General features: G+C 42.4%; 1 protein-coding gene across 1 annotated transcript in view; it reads right to left on the bottom strand.

The window, feature by feature from the left end:
- Positions 1 to 394: 394 nt before the first annotated feature.
- RIOK2 (RIO kinase 2) overlaps positions 395 to 19,049 on the bottom strand; it is a 72,263-nt gene continuing 53,608 nt past the window's right edge. Inside the window, exons 8-10 of the mRNA XM_082274952.1 lie at positions 12,742 to 13,230; positions 8,712 to 8,808; positions 395 to 618 (exon numbers count right to left, since the gene is read on the bottom strand). Of these exons, the coding sequence (XP_082131078.1) occupies positions 457 to 618; positions 8,712 to 8,808; positions 12,742 to 13,230 (748 nt within the window). The 3' untranslated portion in view covers positions 395 to 456. The remainder of the gene's footprint in view (positions 619 to 8,711; positions 8,809 to 12,741; positions 13,231 to 19,049) is intronic.

Raw genomic sequence — 19,049 nt, forward strand, 5'->3', positions numbered from 1 at the left:
GTGCCACCTCATCAGTGCCGCCTCATCAGTGAAGGAGAAAAATGTATTTTCAAAATTTGCTCACAGAAAATAAGAAAAACCTTTTTTTTTTTTTTCAAAACTTTGTCTTTTTTCTTTTTTTTTGTAAGAAATAAAAAAGCCAGAGGTGATTAAATACCACGAAAAGAAAGCTCTATTTGTGTGAAAAAAATGATAAAAATTTCATATGGGTACAGTGTAGCATGACTGCACAATTGTCATTCAAAGCGTGACAGCGCTGAAAGCTGAAAATTGGCCTGGGCAGGAAGGGGGTATAAGTGCCCAGTAGGCAAGTGGTTAAATATATCTGAATTTTGGCATGTAACATTGCTGGGCTTTTGGCAGGAAAACAGAAAAATTGCACAAAGATTTAATATTGGGGTTTAGAAATTTATATTTTACAATGAATATGCAAAAAAATTAAAATCATTATTTAAATTATCCCCAAAAGCCGGCAGAGTCAACACTGCATTTAATATTGAACATATTCTCTCTGCGCTGTTTAGTGCACACATTGGCTTCTCCTTTCTGTAGTCTTCTTCTGATAGATGCTTTCTGCTCCTTTGTTAACTGTCTCTTCACCTTCTGCTTCACAAGCTCCTAGAAGACATACAAAAAAAATATAGTAATTTCATAAGGTTTATTCTCTTCAGCAAATGCGGCCTATTTAAAGCAATTCTGGATGAGTTTACACCAGTGTTTGCACTGCAGGTAAAATCTGCGAGTGTGTTTCTTATCCCAAGTAAAAAAAAAAAAAAAAAAAGTGGAGCATTCCAAAAGACAGCAGCCACTGTCATCAGCAAACTGCTACTGCAATTGTGCAAAAAGTAAACCTGTGGTCAGGCTGTGAACATTTAAGCATTTACATCAGGAGTGCCCAAAATTTTGATGACGGGGTGTCACTTTAGAGACTTGGTAACCAGTCGCGGCCCATAACGAATGGATGCGGACACAGCCCGCTCTGCTCTATGGGCCCTCTAAACTGATCTATTTTTTTTAAATGGATCAGTTCGGAGGTAGGAGTGTGTAAAAGTACAGAGGTTTGTTTACATCTGCCGCTCCATAGAGGTGAATAGAGGGTCCGCCTGAAAAAAGAAAACTAGACAGGCGGACCTGATCAGACAAAAAGGTCCTAAAGCAGCTTTCACACCGATGAGCTGTGATTTACCAACACCACAGGTGCAGTGTGGCTTAGCTGTACGTTGCCAAATACTTCTATTATATCCTTCAGGTGTGGTGCACTTTCTGAAAATCGCCACCAAAACCACCGTATTCAGCAGTTTTCACCCTCCAAAAATGCTTATTGCCTGCCTATCCTGCTTACAGAATGGTTTCAGTTTATTTCAGTCACTGACCTAGATCAGCTGACAACCCACTGCCCAATCAGAATGCTCTAACTTAGCTATGCAGTCAGTGAAAGTCAAGCCCCAGGAAGAGAAACTAAATCAGAGGGGCACATAAGCTTATACGGCTTTTAAAGCAGTCTTCACACATTTGTTTGGGGAGAATCTTTGGCTCTTATGACATTTATGTGCTGAGCAAACTTTCTTAAAACTACAGAAAGTGGTGCTCAGAACCTGAAATACTTGGCCTGTAGAACCGGAAATACTTGGCCTGTAGCGTCTAAATGCCCCAATTCCATGCAATGGGGATTTAGCTAGCAGGGCAGCCAGCTGCTCAAGAGAAACACCAGGATGGAAAGAAGTTTCTCAGTCTATTACTTTCTAATTTTTCATGTATGAGTGCACATTTCCGGCAAACTAGATTGCATAGAATTGATTTTTGTAAACAGGCTCACATTTCCTGGCTTCTATGCTCTAGCTGTGACTCCTACACTCATTTCATATTGCTTGTCTTGATTTTACCCTATTTGTTCTCTTGTTGCTTGGCAAACTGGGAGAGATTTGTGTGGAGCAGTAAACAGTGGAGCTCCAGAGCATTGTCTCACCTCCTCCTACACTTGATAATGTTCTGAGAACATAGTGAGTTATGAATTCCCCACAGAGCACACATTACAATGCCTTCCATCATCCAGGCCAGATGCGGGAGCATCCTGGCAACTATTCATACTGTGGAGGAATAAAGCTGGCTGGCCACACACACACACACCTTTTTTTTTTTTTTAAATGATTAGAGGAGGTTCTTTTTTTTATTTTTAAGTTAATTCCAGAATGCAGACATGAGTACAAGGTATTGTGGCACTTGAGATATACCATAGTTTCATATCTGTAAATATATACACACCAACTTCATGTGTATATCTACACCATTTTTTAAATCTCATATTATTATGTTATGAATAATGTTTCAAGTAGGACTCCAGCTTAACCTCCCTGGCGGTCTGATTATGTCCAGATTTCTGTGCTAAAAGCGGTATATTCTTTGTTTTGCATGGCAATCTGTTGTTTTATATTTAAAAACTCCCTTTCCCCTGCGATCCCCCGCCGTCCTCCCCGCCGATGCCGGCACCTGTCTTCCAGTTCCCTTCCCTGCGAGCGTTGCGACACAGGGGAGTGGAACCGGCGGCAATTTCAAAAACGTAAATACAGTACACTAAATGACATGATACAAAGTTGTGATCCTAACGGATTACACTGTATCATGCCATTTCACCACAGGATTTCACCTGCTGATTTTCCAGTGCCCTGCCTGTGCTTTTCCAGTTCTTTGTGCCTGGAAAATTGAGAACGACCATGGCATCCAAAAAGCGTTCTTTTTGCACAAAAGCGATTTTAGCTGTCGCTGTTTTCCAGTTAATCTAAAAGCACTTTTGCTCAAAAAACGCTTTTTGGACGCCATGGTCGTTCAAAATTTTCCAGACACAAAGCACTGGAAAACCACAGGCAGGGCACTGGAAAAGTCACCAGGTGCAATCCTGTGGTGAAATGGCATGCTACAGTGTAATCCGTTAGGATCACAGCTTTGTATCATGTCATTTGGTTTATTTCCATTTTCCAAATTGCGGCCGGTTTCACCCACCTGCGTCGCAACGCTCGCAGGGAAGGGAACCGGAAGGCAAGTGCCAGCAATTGGCCGTGCACAGAGCGGGGAAAGAGTGCGAGGACGGCAGGGAGGACGGCGGGGGAGCGCAGGAAAGGTGAGTAACATTGCGGGTTAATCCCGAGTGTGGCTCGGGGTTACCGCTCTTGGTACTGAAAGTTAACCCAGAGCCACACTCAGGAATACCGCTAAGGAGGTTAAACGTTTCCCTCCAGTTTAGGTAGAGGGGGGAAAGGGTTAGAACCTACTAAAGGATAAGTCCAATCTAAACTAATGCTAAACCTGCTCTGTGCCACATTCTAAACCTAATCTATCTAACCCTGTAAAGCAAAAATCGCTGTACTTACCTTACCTTACCTACCACACAGCGACAGAAGCTGTGTGCATGAGAGGACCCACAACGGTTGGCAAATGAATGGGAAGTGATGTCACCTATGTTGTTACTATGATGTTACTATGGGGCTTCTGTTGTCCAATGCCTCTTCTGCACTCGCCTCCACGCTGAAGCTGCCGCTGACAGATCAGCGTGGGACCAGACCGGATTGGGTGTAGAAAAGGTAAATAGTGATTTTTGCTTTTCAGGGTTAGATAGAATAGTCTTCGATTGTGGCAAAGAGCAGGTTTAGCGTTCCTTTTTGACTGGAATTACCCTTTACCTTTTTACTGCTGTCTGAATCCCTGTTTGTTAAATTAACCCTCATCTTCTGTCATGGCCTTGGCTGTCACTGTGGCAGAATGCTACTCGCTCACTAGAATGGGACCAAAAAGTAAATCTCCCAGTGGGGACAAAGGAGGAATCCTGACTCGCTTTGGGAAGACTTCTTTTCACTTTCTGTTGTATCTTTGGGACAGGAGTTCAAGAAAGAAAAAAAGTTCTGCACCGAGTTCCACTGGACACCTACTTAACTGCATATTTTGCACTCTGATCTGGTTTTTACCAAAAAGGGCTTGGCCTCAGTGAGAAAAGCATAGCATCCTATGTTCAAGAACCTCAACCACAGCACCCTACAAGTGTCAATCAGTATGCGCGGGTGTCAGAGGGAGAGCTACCCTGGGTCCTAAGCATTTGGTTCTACCCACCCATGTTATCTGGAAAAGTGGTCATAATATGTACATATACCCTGGCACAAAATGCTCCAAATTCTGCTTCTGGAAATTGATAAAACCCAGCTGACAGCATTGATAAGCTACTCACACTCCAAATGTTACATTATGGGAAAGGTGGGGGCAATTTTACCTGCACTCCAATAACGTCAAGTTCTCACACTAACTTGAAAATGTAGAATGTGCGATCTCACCATGGCCGATCCCTATTGTCTAGACCAGCCCCTATATTGTCCCATGGAAAATCCACCACTGGAACACTTTCACTTTGCAAGAAAAGCTGAAACCGCATTGTATGATCACACCAAATCACTATCTGTATGCCAGATAAGGGTATATACAGTGCAAACATTTCTATGGTGATCTTCAGGGGGAAGGTTATTGCACAAAGTAATGTAGCAATATATTGTGGAGTGCGTTTGGTGCAATTTATAAATTTTAAATTTCTAAATAATGTTTTCACCATACAATATAGGTAAGGATTGCACATGAATAGATTTGGTCAGTAAAGTATCTTAAGCCAAAATCTTTTTTTTTTTTGTTATGTATAGAGTGGTTAGGACTCCTCTAAGGGAAATGAACCCTCTATTTGTCTTAGTGAACCCTTTCTCTAATATTAAAAGCAGGGGAAACTCCAAAATGAGTTACCATATAATTAAGGTAATATTTTTGCTACAATTCTAATGGGCAGGCTGGGTGTTAAAGTGATCTAGAAACTGCATTCACTATATCTGGTCTCCCACAGTACACAGAACATGGAAATGCAATAGTTGTAGGTAAATATAAACTGCTAAATACCTTTCCCATCAGCAGTTAGAGCAGTCTTGTGATTTCTAACAGTGCCTAATTAAAGCTTGTAGGAAGAGATTTAATTCTCCCATGATTGTCCTATGAGGATTACCCTCTGTCTGTACAGTGCTGATTGGCCCTGTGCTGATCACATGCACATTCCCCCCCCCCCCCCCAAAAAAAAAAAACCTCCAGCAATACACACCAAACTGAGCATGTGCACATTGTCCCCTAGTTTCTGTACTATTCAGAGATAGATTGGGGGCTCTGGAGGAAGGGGAGGATCAGAGGAGACAGGATCAAACAGCCTTTTTACACAATGCAGAGGATTAACACCTTAGGTTCCACAATGAGTATAACAAGCATGCTTTACTGCATATACAGACTGATTTTACGGTTGTGGGTTTAGTATCACTTTAGGCTAGCCACACAGGGCTCAAAATGAAAGCCATGGGTGACCCTATCAGCACCACCCAGTTTGGCAAAGTTCAATTAAAATGTTGGTTGAAAAGTGACTGCATCCTATCACATCCAGTCACTATTTGGGTATTTACACAGCCATGCATGCCACAGATCTCTGACTATAGTTGGCAGGGGAGATTCCTCCATCCATGCGGTTTAGTGAGGGTGGGGGAATATAGTTGAAATCTATGCATATATAGCATTAAAGTGGTTGTAAACACTCACATATACCCAGTGAAGTGACTGGCCTCAGGTGATACACAGAGATGAAACAAATCCTCCTAATTAAGTTGTACCTGTTGATCTGCAGTCTTTTCTCTACAACTATTCGAAGTCCAGTTTTTAAAAAACTTTTCAGAGGGTTCAGAAAAAAAAAGGGGGCGGAGAGCTGAAATTACAAACTGCAGAGCTCAGTGAGAACTCCGAGAGCTGATTGCAGCACACAGGAACAGAGTTGAGGCTGTCAATCTGCTCCCGTCACCATTTTTCTCTTGGTGTCAGGAAAACTTGTCAGATGTGACTCATGCTGATAGCAGAGGAACAATGCAGCAGACAGAAACTTAGTGCTCCTAAGTGAGATAAATACACACTATAGAGGGATATGCTTTCTTCATATTTCCCCCAAAAAAATCTCTTCTATTCACTACCTGTTCCTGCTTGATAATGTACAAAAAACAAATCATACGAAACCCCTAACAGAAAAATAAAACTTCATATTTAACAACTTATCTGATTTGGTCTTAATTCAATATTGTATGCTATCACTTCCTGGTACAGAAAAACAACTTCATTTTACAGATAGAACAGAAGCCAAATAAACATCCTATATAAAAAAAATATAATGGTCACGTTGGAGTACTTGAATAGTTATTAACAGATTAGTGGCTCCATCTGGTGGTCATATACAGCACTTCGTTTTTAGAGGAGTATTTTGGTTTACAGATTGTATAAGAGATTTTAGGTAAAATATATTTTGGTTCACCTCAAATGCAAAGAGAAGCAACTGGAAGTGAATGATCAGATTTACAAAACCACGATAATCCAGCATGCATACACTATTCAGTGCACAAGGGTCATTTCCTATATTGGCCACTTGTTCTGGTTTCAAGCCTTTAACAGACTACTTAAATCCTACAAAAGTCATTTTCTATGGATATACATTATAAGAACTTGTCTGATGAGAAAAAAAAAAAACCAGAACCCCAGATTTTGTAAGATATTTACGCCAGTCAGAAAAGGGGTTAATGTCTCTAACATACATGCAGTGAAGCTGAAAAAAATGTAAGGGCTGATAGAAATGGACCCTTTGAGGCACTGATATGATATACTCTAGTGTAAAAATGCCAGTGTTTATATTACTCTGAAGAGCGTCAGGTGGTGTGTGCAATAGGCCACAGAAGTAAATGAAGCTGCAAGAAAAATACAGCCACGTACAGCCAATTCCTTGTGACTTTTGTCTTTTTCCAACCTATAAATTCTTTGGCCAGCTGTACATTGCCACTTGTGGATCCTGAGACACAGAAAAATGCTGGAATTTTTACACCACAATATATTTGAGCCTCAAACTGTCTGTGTGCATAAGCTCTTACTCAGAAATGAAGCAAGATGAGGTAAATACAAACAATTTGCAACATAGTCATTGTTGACTTCAATGGGCAAGTTTGACAGGTGGTGCCACCTGTCAAAACACCATAGGCGGAGTTAAAAATTTGCATTGCAAAGCATCACAGCATATGTGCAAACCCATCAGGCTGCCATGTTAGGTTTTAGATGGCAGGACAGTAAAAATACAGATCAGCTGCCTGTTTTTATTGCCGATTTGCCATCATGTGAAAAAGACCTTAGGGTTACCAAGGGGCGTGGTTTCCAAAATAATGTCTTTTCATTATTATACAGTGGGGAAAATAATTAGTACTGTATAAGTCAGTGATGGCGAACCTTGGCACTCCAGATGTTTTGGAACTACATTTCCCATGATGCTCAACTACACTGTAGCATGCATGAGCATTATGGGAAATGTAGTTGAAAAACACTCGGGGTGCCAAGGTTCGCCATCACTGGTATAGGGTAACTCCTATCTCTATCACACTTTGGTATTTAATTTAACCTTGTGTTTGTGCACCTAAATACTGTAGCAAACATGGCTTATAAAACCAAAAGCACCATGCTATAGCTATCAGCTTGTATCTTATGCTCACTAATGCTCTTCTCGCAAAACGGGTTTAGTAATTACAACTTAGAAATAGTATCCTGATCACCAGTGGTTAATTCCCTCTTAGCTCTACTTACTCCCACAAATGCACTGCAATCTCCAAGACCTCCTGCTGCGTGTGACGTCCATTAAAACAACAGGTAATAATAGAAATGCATGGAAGGATTTGAGCCGAGTTGACCTCCCCCATCCGCACTGGAAAGTTTTAGGGTGTGATATACACAGATGCTCCCTGGAGAGGTCTGTTATTAGGGGTGAATGCAGTAGTCAATACTTACCGACACTTTGTGGACTGCTGCACCTACCTAAAATACTCAAATGATCTGGGGAGTGTCCATAGGTCAGCACAGCATAAATACTGAAACCCATGTTGACCAGAGAATTTGGCGTTTACACCACTCCTGTGAGTAGCTTCACGCAGGTGCACTCAGGCTGAATCAGGCCTATCAGCTATATCTCGTGCTTGCTTTTTTTCCTTACACATTTTATTGTTGTACAGCTGCAGCATAACAGAAAATAGACTCAATTTTATTTACTGAGTGTTGGGTCCGCTTACATGCAATACATTAATGATATATTTGAGACTACTTTTAGTATGTATTATTCCGTATATGAATACAGAAATAATTTCTTTCCTCTTCCAGAGCCAGAAGAGACTCATAAAACTGCTTTGCAATTAATATGATTTGTGTTTCATGGACAACTGCTGGATTCATTCAGTGTAGACTTGATTTCGGAGAATATTCTCAAAGTAGGGAGTGTTCTCATTAAAAACATAAATTCAGAGGTAAGAAATGAATATGCTATGAACTCATCTCATTTTGATTAAGGACTCAAAGTAACTTTTGTTTGTGAACTAGCTAATAGATTTAGATTTTCAAGCAGAAAGAGGGGGTTGAGCAAGCTGCAAGAGCAGTTAAATGTGGACTGTCAGGTTTATTTACGAGGCCATTCAAAAACAATGATGATGTACAAATTACAGTATCCCAGAGCAAGCAAATCATTTCACCATCAGAGGGATGCATGATCACTGAGCTGGTTGCTCTGAATGCCTACTCGTTAAAAAGAGACTTTGTAAATAACAATATGAACGAAGATAGAAGTATAACTGACTGCGCAAACTTACCAGTGGGATAGTGGAACAGCTCCCGGCCGTACCCACTGATGTTAAACTTGTAGTCCTGGTTCTGTGTGCATTGATGTGCTGCAAACTGTCGTCATCTCTAATAAAACAAAGAAAATATCTGTAATTATAGGTATATGTATGAAGAGAGTTTAATAAACCTAAGCTCATATGTGACACTAGTTCTCTCAAGTTTCAATGTTTCTTATATTTGACAGTCCTCTCTGGCAAAACATGCAAGAATCGGCTTTCAGAAAGAGGGGGTAATTAAAATGTTTTGTAAGACTGGATGATTTTTGATGGAATTGTCATATCAGGACTGAGAAACAGCACAAATCCACTATGGTTACCTTAGCTTGCTTAAAGTGGTTGTAAAGGCTGAAGGTATTTTTTACCTTCATGCATTTTATGCATGAAGGTAAAAACCTGTGTGCTGCCCCCTCCACAGCCCCATCTCGATCCAGCAATGTGCACGAGAGTCTCGGCTGTCTCAGGACTCCCTCTCCTCATTGGCTAAGACAGCAGCAAGAGAGCCAATGAGGAGAGAGTGGGGGCAGGGTGGAGCCGCAGCTGTGTGTGTCTTATGGGTGCATAGAGCAGGGCTCGGGAGTGAGCATGCACCAGTGCCCTATAGCAAGGGGCTTGCTAATGGGGGAGGAGCCAGGAGCTAAGAAAGCCATTGCACAGAGCAGGTAAGTATGACCTGTTTGTTATATAAAAAAAAAAAAGCCCAACCTTTTACACCACTTTAAAGTGGAAAGTAAATTATTAAAAGGACCCTCCTCAAAGGTGACCCCTCCCTCCAAGAGTGCAAGGGTTGAATGCGTGTTTTTACCCTGAAAAAGCAGCTATACGTACCACATCCCTTGCTCCTGCAGGTATCCTCCGAACTGCATGACTGGTTGGATGCAGGCCTTCCGATATCATATGAAAATGCAGGACCAGCATTCCTACATTGTTAGGGCGAAAGTTGAGGGCCTGCCTACAACCTTTAGGCTGCGTACACATGTGGGCATAGCGGATCGCGGGCAGAATCACCATGATTGCCTATGCGATGCCTGTGATTTGCAATGGCACCCCAAACGCTGTGCGATGTTGCCGTGATTTCCACCTGCCGAATCGCGGTAACATTGCGCAAACAGAAACGTGGGATGCATGACGCACAAAAGAAGCTCTTGTACCTTTTTTGGGCGTCATGCACCCCGTGATTCTGTTTGCGCGATGTTAACGCGATTCGGCAGGCGGAAATCGCAGCAACATCGCACAGAGTTTGGGGTGCCATTGCAAATCACGGGCATCACACAGGCGTCCCGCGATTTGCAATGATTTCCGGATCGCGGGCAGAATCGCGGTGATTCTGCCCGCGATCCGCTACCCCCACATGTGAACGTAGCCTTAGAGCTGGAAGGCCTTGAGTGCTGGCTGCCAGGGGCACCCCACTGCGAGGATAAGTAGAACTGTACCCCAGTCAAAAATTAGCATTTTAACAATTGCAACGCTGGGGTAGCCCCACCGCAAGGGTTTTTTAATTTATTTTTTTATTTACCCAGATTTCAGGTTTAATCAGTCACCTGGGTGCACTCGTGCCCTTCATGCACACGAGTATGAAGGAAATGTTCTCTGTAGTGAAAGTCTCTGGAATTCGATGGAGGTGCAATTCCACACAGTTGCCTTAAAAAAATGTAATCTGAATATAAGAACATGAGCAGTTTAAACGCAGAACTAAAGTTCCACTGTTACAATCAGCGAGCAGGCAGGCTTTTTATTGCAAAAGCAACATGCACTCTCTCTTGCAATAAAAATGCCCCTACTTATCGGCTTGTCAACACCATCCTGGTCTCTCTGTGCCGAAATGATAGCATCCTGTGCATGCACTGGAATTATGTCATCCCACGCTGGCCAACCAAGATGGCCAAAGACTGGCACACAGGAGAAGATTCCTTAGTTCCACTATTCCACTATTAGTTCCACTTTAACATGCATGTCAAGTCATAAAACTCTTTTCTAGTTTTGAATAGATAACAACCCTAGTCAGGTATTTACGGTCATTCAAGGTTTTGTTCGAGAGATGTCCCCTCACATGCTGTCTTGTTGACAACTATTTTACCAGAAGTGAAGTGAGGGAAAATCTGCAACAGGGACACAGAAAAATATCTGACAAGGGTTGTAGACATCCTCTACTCTACTAAAGAAAAGCATTTCCATTTCTGTTTGTGTTGCTGTTGGAGAATCCCCCTCATTTCATGTCTGATAAGGCCTCATGCACACAGGACGTTTTGAAAACTTTTCTAAAAGCCTTTCCTCCTGGCAGCAGCATTTTGGCAGAAAAAAAACGCCGGACGCTTATAAAAGTGTTTTAACGCATAAAGGTGCGTTTACAGGCTTCAAGTGCTTGGGCCTTACGTTCATTGGCCAGAATAATAATTTATTCTGGCCATTGAAATTAATTAAAGCTCAAGCACTAAATGTGCCTAACGTTAACAAGCGTCAAGCATTTTTTCGGACAAAACACTGCTAATGGAGCACTGAATAGCAGTAAAAACCAGACAGGGGTTTTAAAGTTTTTGGCTTGATATACACACAAAAGAATAAAATAATCAAGAGGCTTGATTCACAAAGATATAATTATAGTTTTCTGTGCGCTCTGTAGGATTCAACATTCAGTTGGCCAACCCTTTGCAGTTATAACAGCTTCAACTCTTCTGGGAAGGCTGTGCAAAAGGTTTAGGAGTGTGTCTATGGCAATTTTAGACCATTCTTCCAAAAGCGCATTTGTGAGGTCAGGCAATAGTGTTGGAGAGAAGGCCTGGCTCACAGTCTGCACTTTATTTTATCCAAAAGGTGTTCTATTGGGTTGAGGTCAGGACTCTGCAGGCCAGTCAAGTTCCTCCACCCCACCTCAAGCTTGCTCACCCATGTCTTTATGGACAATGCTTTGTGCACTGGTGCGCAGTCATGTTGGAACAGGAAGGGCCAACACCAAACTGTTCCCACAAAGTTGGAAACATGAAATTGTGCAAAATGTCTTGGTATGCTGACACCTTAAGAGTTCCTCCCTTTACTGGAAATATGGGCCAAGCCCAACCCCCCAAAACACCCTACGCCATAACCCCCCCCCCCCCCCCCCAAAAAAAAAGTATTTGGACTAGTGCACAAAGCAAGGTCCATAAAGACATGGATGAGGGAGTTTGGGGTGGAAGAACTTGACTGGCCTACAAAGAGTCCTGACCTCAACCCGACAGAACACCTTTGGGATTAATTAGAGCAGAGACTGCCAGCCAGGCCTTCTCTCCAACATCAGTGCCTGACCTCACAAATTCACTTCTGGAAGAATGGTCAAACATTTCCATAGACACACTCCTAAACCTTGTGGACAGCCTTCCCAGAAGAGTTGAAGCTGTTATAGCTGCAAAGGGTGGGCCAATTCAATATTGAACCCTACGGACTAAGACTGGGATGCCATTAAATTTCAAGTGCGTGTGAAGGCAGGTGTCCCCATACTTTTGGTAATATAGTGTATTTACACACATGCTACATGTGACCTATACAGGCTGCTCTTCCTGCTCTGCAGTGCTGCTCAGGGGTTGCATTCATTCAGGTCGGATTCACTGGAAATAATGCGCTCTATGTGGCCAAGATTTTAACCACACCAGTTGCTTAAAAGGATGGGTAGATGTTCACTGTGGATAACCCTAGAGGCTAATCTAAAAATTGATATATTTTAAATTGTGGGATTTTGGAATAGCACATGTAAAACTAAAAAAATCGAATTTACTGTATATTAAATCAGACAGCCATAAAGAGCCATCACGTTAAATTAAATGCATCTTTCAGAGAGGTAGCAAGTATATGGATCTGTCCTGATACTAGGAAACTGCACTGCACATATCTGCAAAGTAGCACTCAGGGTGGGAGAGGGAAGGGCAGCAATGAAAGCTAGTGTGGCTCTACTGAACTGTACAGGGAGGTTCTTCTAATATTATAAACTAGCTATACATTATTTCATCATCTCAAGGCCTCAGCCAATCATTACCTGAAGGGTCTGTATTCTTTATTTGTTCTAGAAAGATCTACAAGATCCGGACATTCATCTCCATTTTCATCTTGCTCATCACCGTCTTGACTTTCAACATCATCATCTGAACTTCCCTTATTAAGTTTGCCTTCATCATCATCGGCATTTGAAGGGTTTTCTGAAATAGACTTGTGTTTGCCATCACCTTCCAATTCTGCTAAAGCAACGTGAAACTCTGGCAAGTTTATACATTTGTCATTTCCGTATTCTGGTTCAGAAGCGGGTGCAGATTCACTCAGGGATGTGCCATGCATGGCTTCAGATAAGCTCTTTTCACTATTGTTACTGAGATCAGGTTCTAATTGGAAATCTTCTGTTGGTGGTTCAGTAATATCTGCATCTTGCGTATCACAATCTGGGCCCTCTGGCTGTAAGAGATCATCATCCTCCTGCATTTCTTTCGTATAGCCACTAGCTGCAATCTCCACATCAAGAGAGCATTCTTTCCTAAAAAGCAAACAAACACAGCTGACTGATCAGCATAAATTAAAGTACAGGCCAATTCACTTGTATCTAACAGGTTCAACATTTGAAGCAACGAGGTTTACAATCCTGAAGGGGCAAACTAAATAACTATGGCTGTGATGAATCCAAGTAAGAGCAGTGTAAATTACTTGAATGCAAATAGGTCATATGTGGTTCCATCATAGCCAGTAGTTAGTGGAGGGACAGATGGGCTAACTTGAATGGGGGACCAATAAGAGGGACAAATGGAGACACATTCGATAATAATGTAAACACTTTTCAATATTTTGTAGGAACACTCCTATTCTACATCAGATTACACACTTTAAATGGTGGAGCCCTCAAATGAACACATATTTATGAAATATCAATTCCAATGTTTCTCATTAGTAGAAGCTAATAGCAAATGTCATTTAACCACTTGACCTCCAGAGGATTTAACCCCCCACCACCACCACGGCATGCTATACGGCATTGTTATTTTAACTGACACTTGCGCGGTCATGCAACAATGTCCATAAACTAAATGTACTTCATTTATTTCCCCACAAATAGAGCTCTCATTTGGTGATATTTGATAAGCACTGGGTTATTTTTTACGCTATAAACAAAAAAAGACCGTCAATTTAGCAAATAAAACGGAGTTAGATTTACCGGTAACTCTGTTTCTAGGAGTCTTCCAGGACAGCCCTTGACAGATGGAGCTCCTCCCACCGGACAGAAAACACATTGCCACTAGCTCTAACTATTTTTCAGCTCCGTCCTTCGGTTCTTGGATAAACTGACCAGGTGCCTGAGGGAATGGCTTTTAAACAGTACAGTACAGAACAGTACACCAATGGCGCTTTTCCACTGCATAGAACCGTACCGGCTCGGCACGCTTTTGTGCTTTTCCACTGCGGTACCGCATGGTATAGGGTCGGAACGGTTCGGTACGGTATAGGTTTGCTTTTCCACTGCATGGAACCGAACGGTACGGTACGGTATGGCTCTGAAAAAACAGTACCTACTCGATTGTGGTTCCAACAGGTACCAAACTGGTACCATATCCCACAATCCTTTGCATGCAGTCACTACTAGCCACTGATTGGTCAGAGAATCACACCCACCCCGTTGTTATCCCACCCACTTAACTTTAGTACTACTTTAGTGGAAAAGCAAACCTATACCGTACCGAACCGAACCGTTCCGACACTATACCATGCGGTACCAGCAGTGGAAAAGCAAACCGGGCCAAGCAGGGCCGAGTAGAGCCGAGCCGGTACTAGCCGGTACTTGCAGTGGAAAAGTGCCACAATTCACCTTATAAATACAAAGGGTGGGAACCTGCTGTCCTGGAAGACTCCTGGAAACAGGAGTTGGACTCCTGGTCCAAGTGTAGAGTCGTGTATCCCTATGAGATGGCCATCTTTATCCACCTGGCTATAGTCCCTTTAAAGGCTTGCCTCTAGGGCTGAAACAACTAATCGACTAAATCGATAATTACAATCGTTGTCAACGATTGTCATTATCGATTAGTTGCTCCGTCGATTAGTTGTGCTGCTTTGTGAAGTTTCCCTGCCTATCAGCAAGCTGCCTGCTCTGTGAAGCCGACGGCTGCATTCACTGTCTCTCTCTCTCACAGCTCTGCACTTCCGTGACTTCCCCCCCCTCCTCCCTCCTCCTTTCCTCTCTGCCTTTCCTCTCCGCCCTCTTGCTGATGTCAGTGAGGGAGTGAGTCATATCAAGGCAGAAAAGAGGACAGAAGCAGCCAGTAGAACGTGAGTGCCGAGATTAGAGCTACAGTGTCCTGTGACTGTCCATGCACTGTCCCGCCAAAAAATATAATAAAAGCTTCTCCAGATAAAAGTTAATATTCCTTATAAAGAGCAATATTATAATAGAAAAATAAGAGATTAAAAACCTCCATAGAGCACATATAGGGGGTCTTTCTATGCTGCCTATTTCATATCTATGGCTGACATGGATGTTTTTATTCACTTATTTTTCTATTATAATATTGCACCTTATAAGGAATATTAACTCTTATCTAGATAAGCATTTATTATATTATTTAGGAGCTTAATTAAGAAAAAAAAAAAAAAAAGTTTTGGTATAAGGCTCGGTTCACATTTGTGCGATGCGGGAAGGCTGCTAATATGCAGCGTGTTCCCGCATTGCATCCGCACAAGAGGCAGTTCACACTGCCATATGCGATACGCAGGGGGTGTCAATTAATTGTTAACGACACCCCCAGTTTGATCGCATATCGCAGTGCGATCTGACAGTTTGCACAGAATCGTATCGTACAACTGTGAACCACTGTGCGGTGCGATCCGATCCTGAGGCGGCTCAAAAAATGCCTCATGTGCGAGTTTGCTGCGGATGCGCTACGAATTCAGCCATACAAAGTGTATGGCTGAACTCGCATCCGCACATGAGATCGCATGTAATTTAGGAGCAGTGCGCTCCGAATTACATGCGATCTTGCAAACCGCACAAGTGTGAACCGGCACTAAGTGCTGGTTCACACTACTGCGGGTGCGCTGATTCGCACTGCACCTGCACAAAAGTCGCACATGACCCTTTTTTTCAGCCGCATCAGGATCGGATCGCACAGTGGTTCACACTTGTGCGATCCGATCCTGTGCGAACTGTCAGATCGCGCTGCGATATGCGATCAAACTGGGGGTGTCGTTAACATTTAATTGACACCCCCTGCGTATCGCATATGGCAGTGTAAACTGCCTCTTGTGCAGATGCGATGCGGGAACAGGCTGCGAATACGCAGCCTTCCAGCATCGCACAAGTGTGAACCGGCACTTACACTCTGTTTGCTCATTATTATTTTAAATAAATGAAAAAGAAAGGCATATTGAGTTTTTTTATTATTTTATCCGATTAATCGAAAAAATAATCGGCAACTAATCGATTATTAAAATAATCGTTAGTTGCAGCCCTACTTGCCTCCCTTCACACTTTCCTGAGAAGAGGATAAACAAGGCCTCTGATGTTCTAAAGCTTTTTGTTGCTTCTAAATAAGCCATAAGACACCTTCTGACATCTAGCAAGTGCAGCTGCTCCTCTTTGCTAATAGATGGTCTACTGCAGAAAGAGGGTGGTACTATATCCTGACCCATATGAAAGGTAGAGGCAACCTTGGGAATAAATGCTTGATCAATCTTGAAAATAACCCTATCCTCCAATATCTGGAAGGACTCTATGATTGAAAAAAAGCTTGTAGTTCCCTGATTGTGAGCCAACGTCATTGAGATGAGAAAAATAGTTTTGAGGGCAATAAGTCTTAAGAAGGCCTCTGATAACGGCTCAAAGGGTTCTCAAATTACTGATTTTAACACAATAGACAAGTACCATGTCGGAATCACCACAAGGTACTGGCCGTAATCTTAAAACGGCTTTATAGAATCGGTTTACGATGGGAGTCCTGTTGTAGGGAATGCTGTAAGTAAACTGACAGGGCTGCCATCTCTACCTTAATCATGCTTAAGGATAGGCTCTTATCAATACCCTCCCATAAAAACTCGAGAATCGTCAGGGAGTCAGACTCTTCTTTGCCTGATTCTGACATAATTTTTTTGAGCAGTGTATTAAGCTCAGTATATATATATACACACATATATACATTATATATATATACACACACACACATATATATATACTGTGAGGGATTAGCTCGGTGGCGGGTGTAGATGACTCCTTGGGGGGTGCGTTTTCACAGAGAAATAGCCCAAAAGTGCTTGCAAACAACAGGTTTATTCTTCAAACAAGTGCATGCAGCAAAAACATCAAAATAAAATAAAACAAAATAAATCCTTGCCTCTGTGGGCGGCTACCTTCTCACGCTGGAACCTACCTAAGAAGTCTTCCCAACCTACTGTTGGGCCGACACTGCTGATCCTACAGCAGACACTCAAATGTCCATTTGTTTGCTTTTCACACAGCACAAACATTGTCCATTGAACATGTCCCTTTGTTTTCTTTCACATCAACAACACTTCGTCTTCTCACCTTTGAGACGTCTTCACTCTTGGTTACCGTCCCGGGCACACATCACTCCGGGGGGTCTTCTCCCAGGCCCACACATCCTGTCGGGAGGCACACGCTGACTGTCCTCCTGCTCCCAGCCCACATGGCTTCAGGACACAGCTTCCGGAGTCAGCAAACAATAGATTTTCTCTGGACAAATTATAGAGTCCTTGATCTCCTCATTCTGAACAGCTGAATGGTTTTCAACTTCCTGCTGGCTCTCTCTGCAGCCAACACCCTAAATTAATTAATGGACTTCTCAATCAGGTGGAAATGTATCTCCTTCCTGTGACTACATTCCCAGATTTAGCTGACTTCCTGTCACATACCCCCCCCTCTTGTTTCAACCCTAGGGTTGGGACACATATTTCCAGGCACGCATGTGTCAGGCACTGCTGACTCACTGATAAGCCTCCTATTATCCTCAAGCTTCCGGATGAAACTGTTTTGTCATCTTCATTGACGGATTTCTCATAAATGCCACACAGTTTGTCTCTCATCTCATATACACATTCTTCAACTGCATTTTTGGCATCATTTTGCTCCTTCTCGTTTCTGTCATCTTCATTGACAGCTTTCTCATAAATGTCAGACAGCTTGTCCCTCATAACCGTCTGTCCAATCCACCATGGAGGACCGTGATCCATAGGCAACTCAATTGGGCTAGTCTTAATGTCTTCAACATTCTTAAGACGCCTCTCTCTGCAATCCATAAATGTTTTCCACAAAACTTTGAGAACCTTTGCTTCACTAAGCTTTGTTCCAAGTAGGGACTCTTGACATCCCTCTGTGACTTGAGTTGCCTCTCCATACATCTGTACACAATCATTGACTTTTTGTTGTAAAAGGGAATGATCTTCCTTCTTGAGCTTTGCTTGCTCTAAGATGCTGTGCAGAGGATTTTCTAATTGAGACAACAGGCTGTCACACATTTCTTCAAAGTGACCCCTGTTCCTTTTCCCAGAGATATCAATATCATTCAAACATTTCATATTCATAGGCAGATCTGAAGCATTTGCACTCATCAACTTCTTAAACTTTTCGCCCTCCTGAGCGAGTCGCAGTAAAGGCCTACTATTTGATTTGATATTGAGTTTATATTTCTTGCCAAACTCTTCACAGAAGAAGCCAACCAGAACATCATCAACTTTCCTTCCACCAACATAGGGGTCAAAGGCAACAACACAGTTGAACCCAGCGATCTGGGTGGTATCCATTATAGACCTCCTCTCTGCATCAGTGAAGAAGCATGGAACTGCAACACATTCTTTTACAGGTTTCTTCAATGCACTTTCTGCTGAACTATTTGACCGCTCAAGGTCACCTAGTTCTTTTTCTCTATCTGAATTCCACATGGAATGCATCTCAAGATCACGATCAAACTTCTGCCACCCGTCTTTTACCAGTTTCATTTTAGAAATATTCTCTGAAAGGCACTTGAAATCCATTTGCTTCACGTTTTCACCAACAGCCTTAGTTTTCTCCACTAGGTGGCGTTTGCTTTTTCCTCCCAGATTTATATCACTTGCTTTAGTTTTCTCCGCTTTAGTTTTCTCCACTAGGTTTTCAGCCTGAACTGAGAAATCATCACATTTCTTACACAACTCCTTTATTTGCTGAAGTTCTAATGATACATTTTCCAATGCTTGAAGTTTTTGAAGGAACGGTTTATTCCAAAGGGGTGATTCAAGCCACGTGTCATCACATTTCTGAGGCTCACTCAGGACAGACCCCAAAACACTGATCCTTTTAAAAACTGCATCAGGCACACTATC

Source organism: Pelophylax lessonae, assembly GCF_965119305.1.
Source record: "Pelophylax lessonae genome assembly, chromosome: 1".
In the NCBI taxonomy this organism is placed as follows: domain Eukaryota; kingdom Metazoa; phylum Chordata; class Amphibia; order Anura; family Ranidae; genus Pelophylax; species Pelophylax lessonae.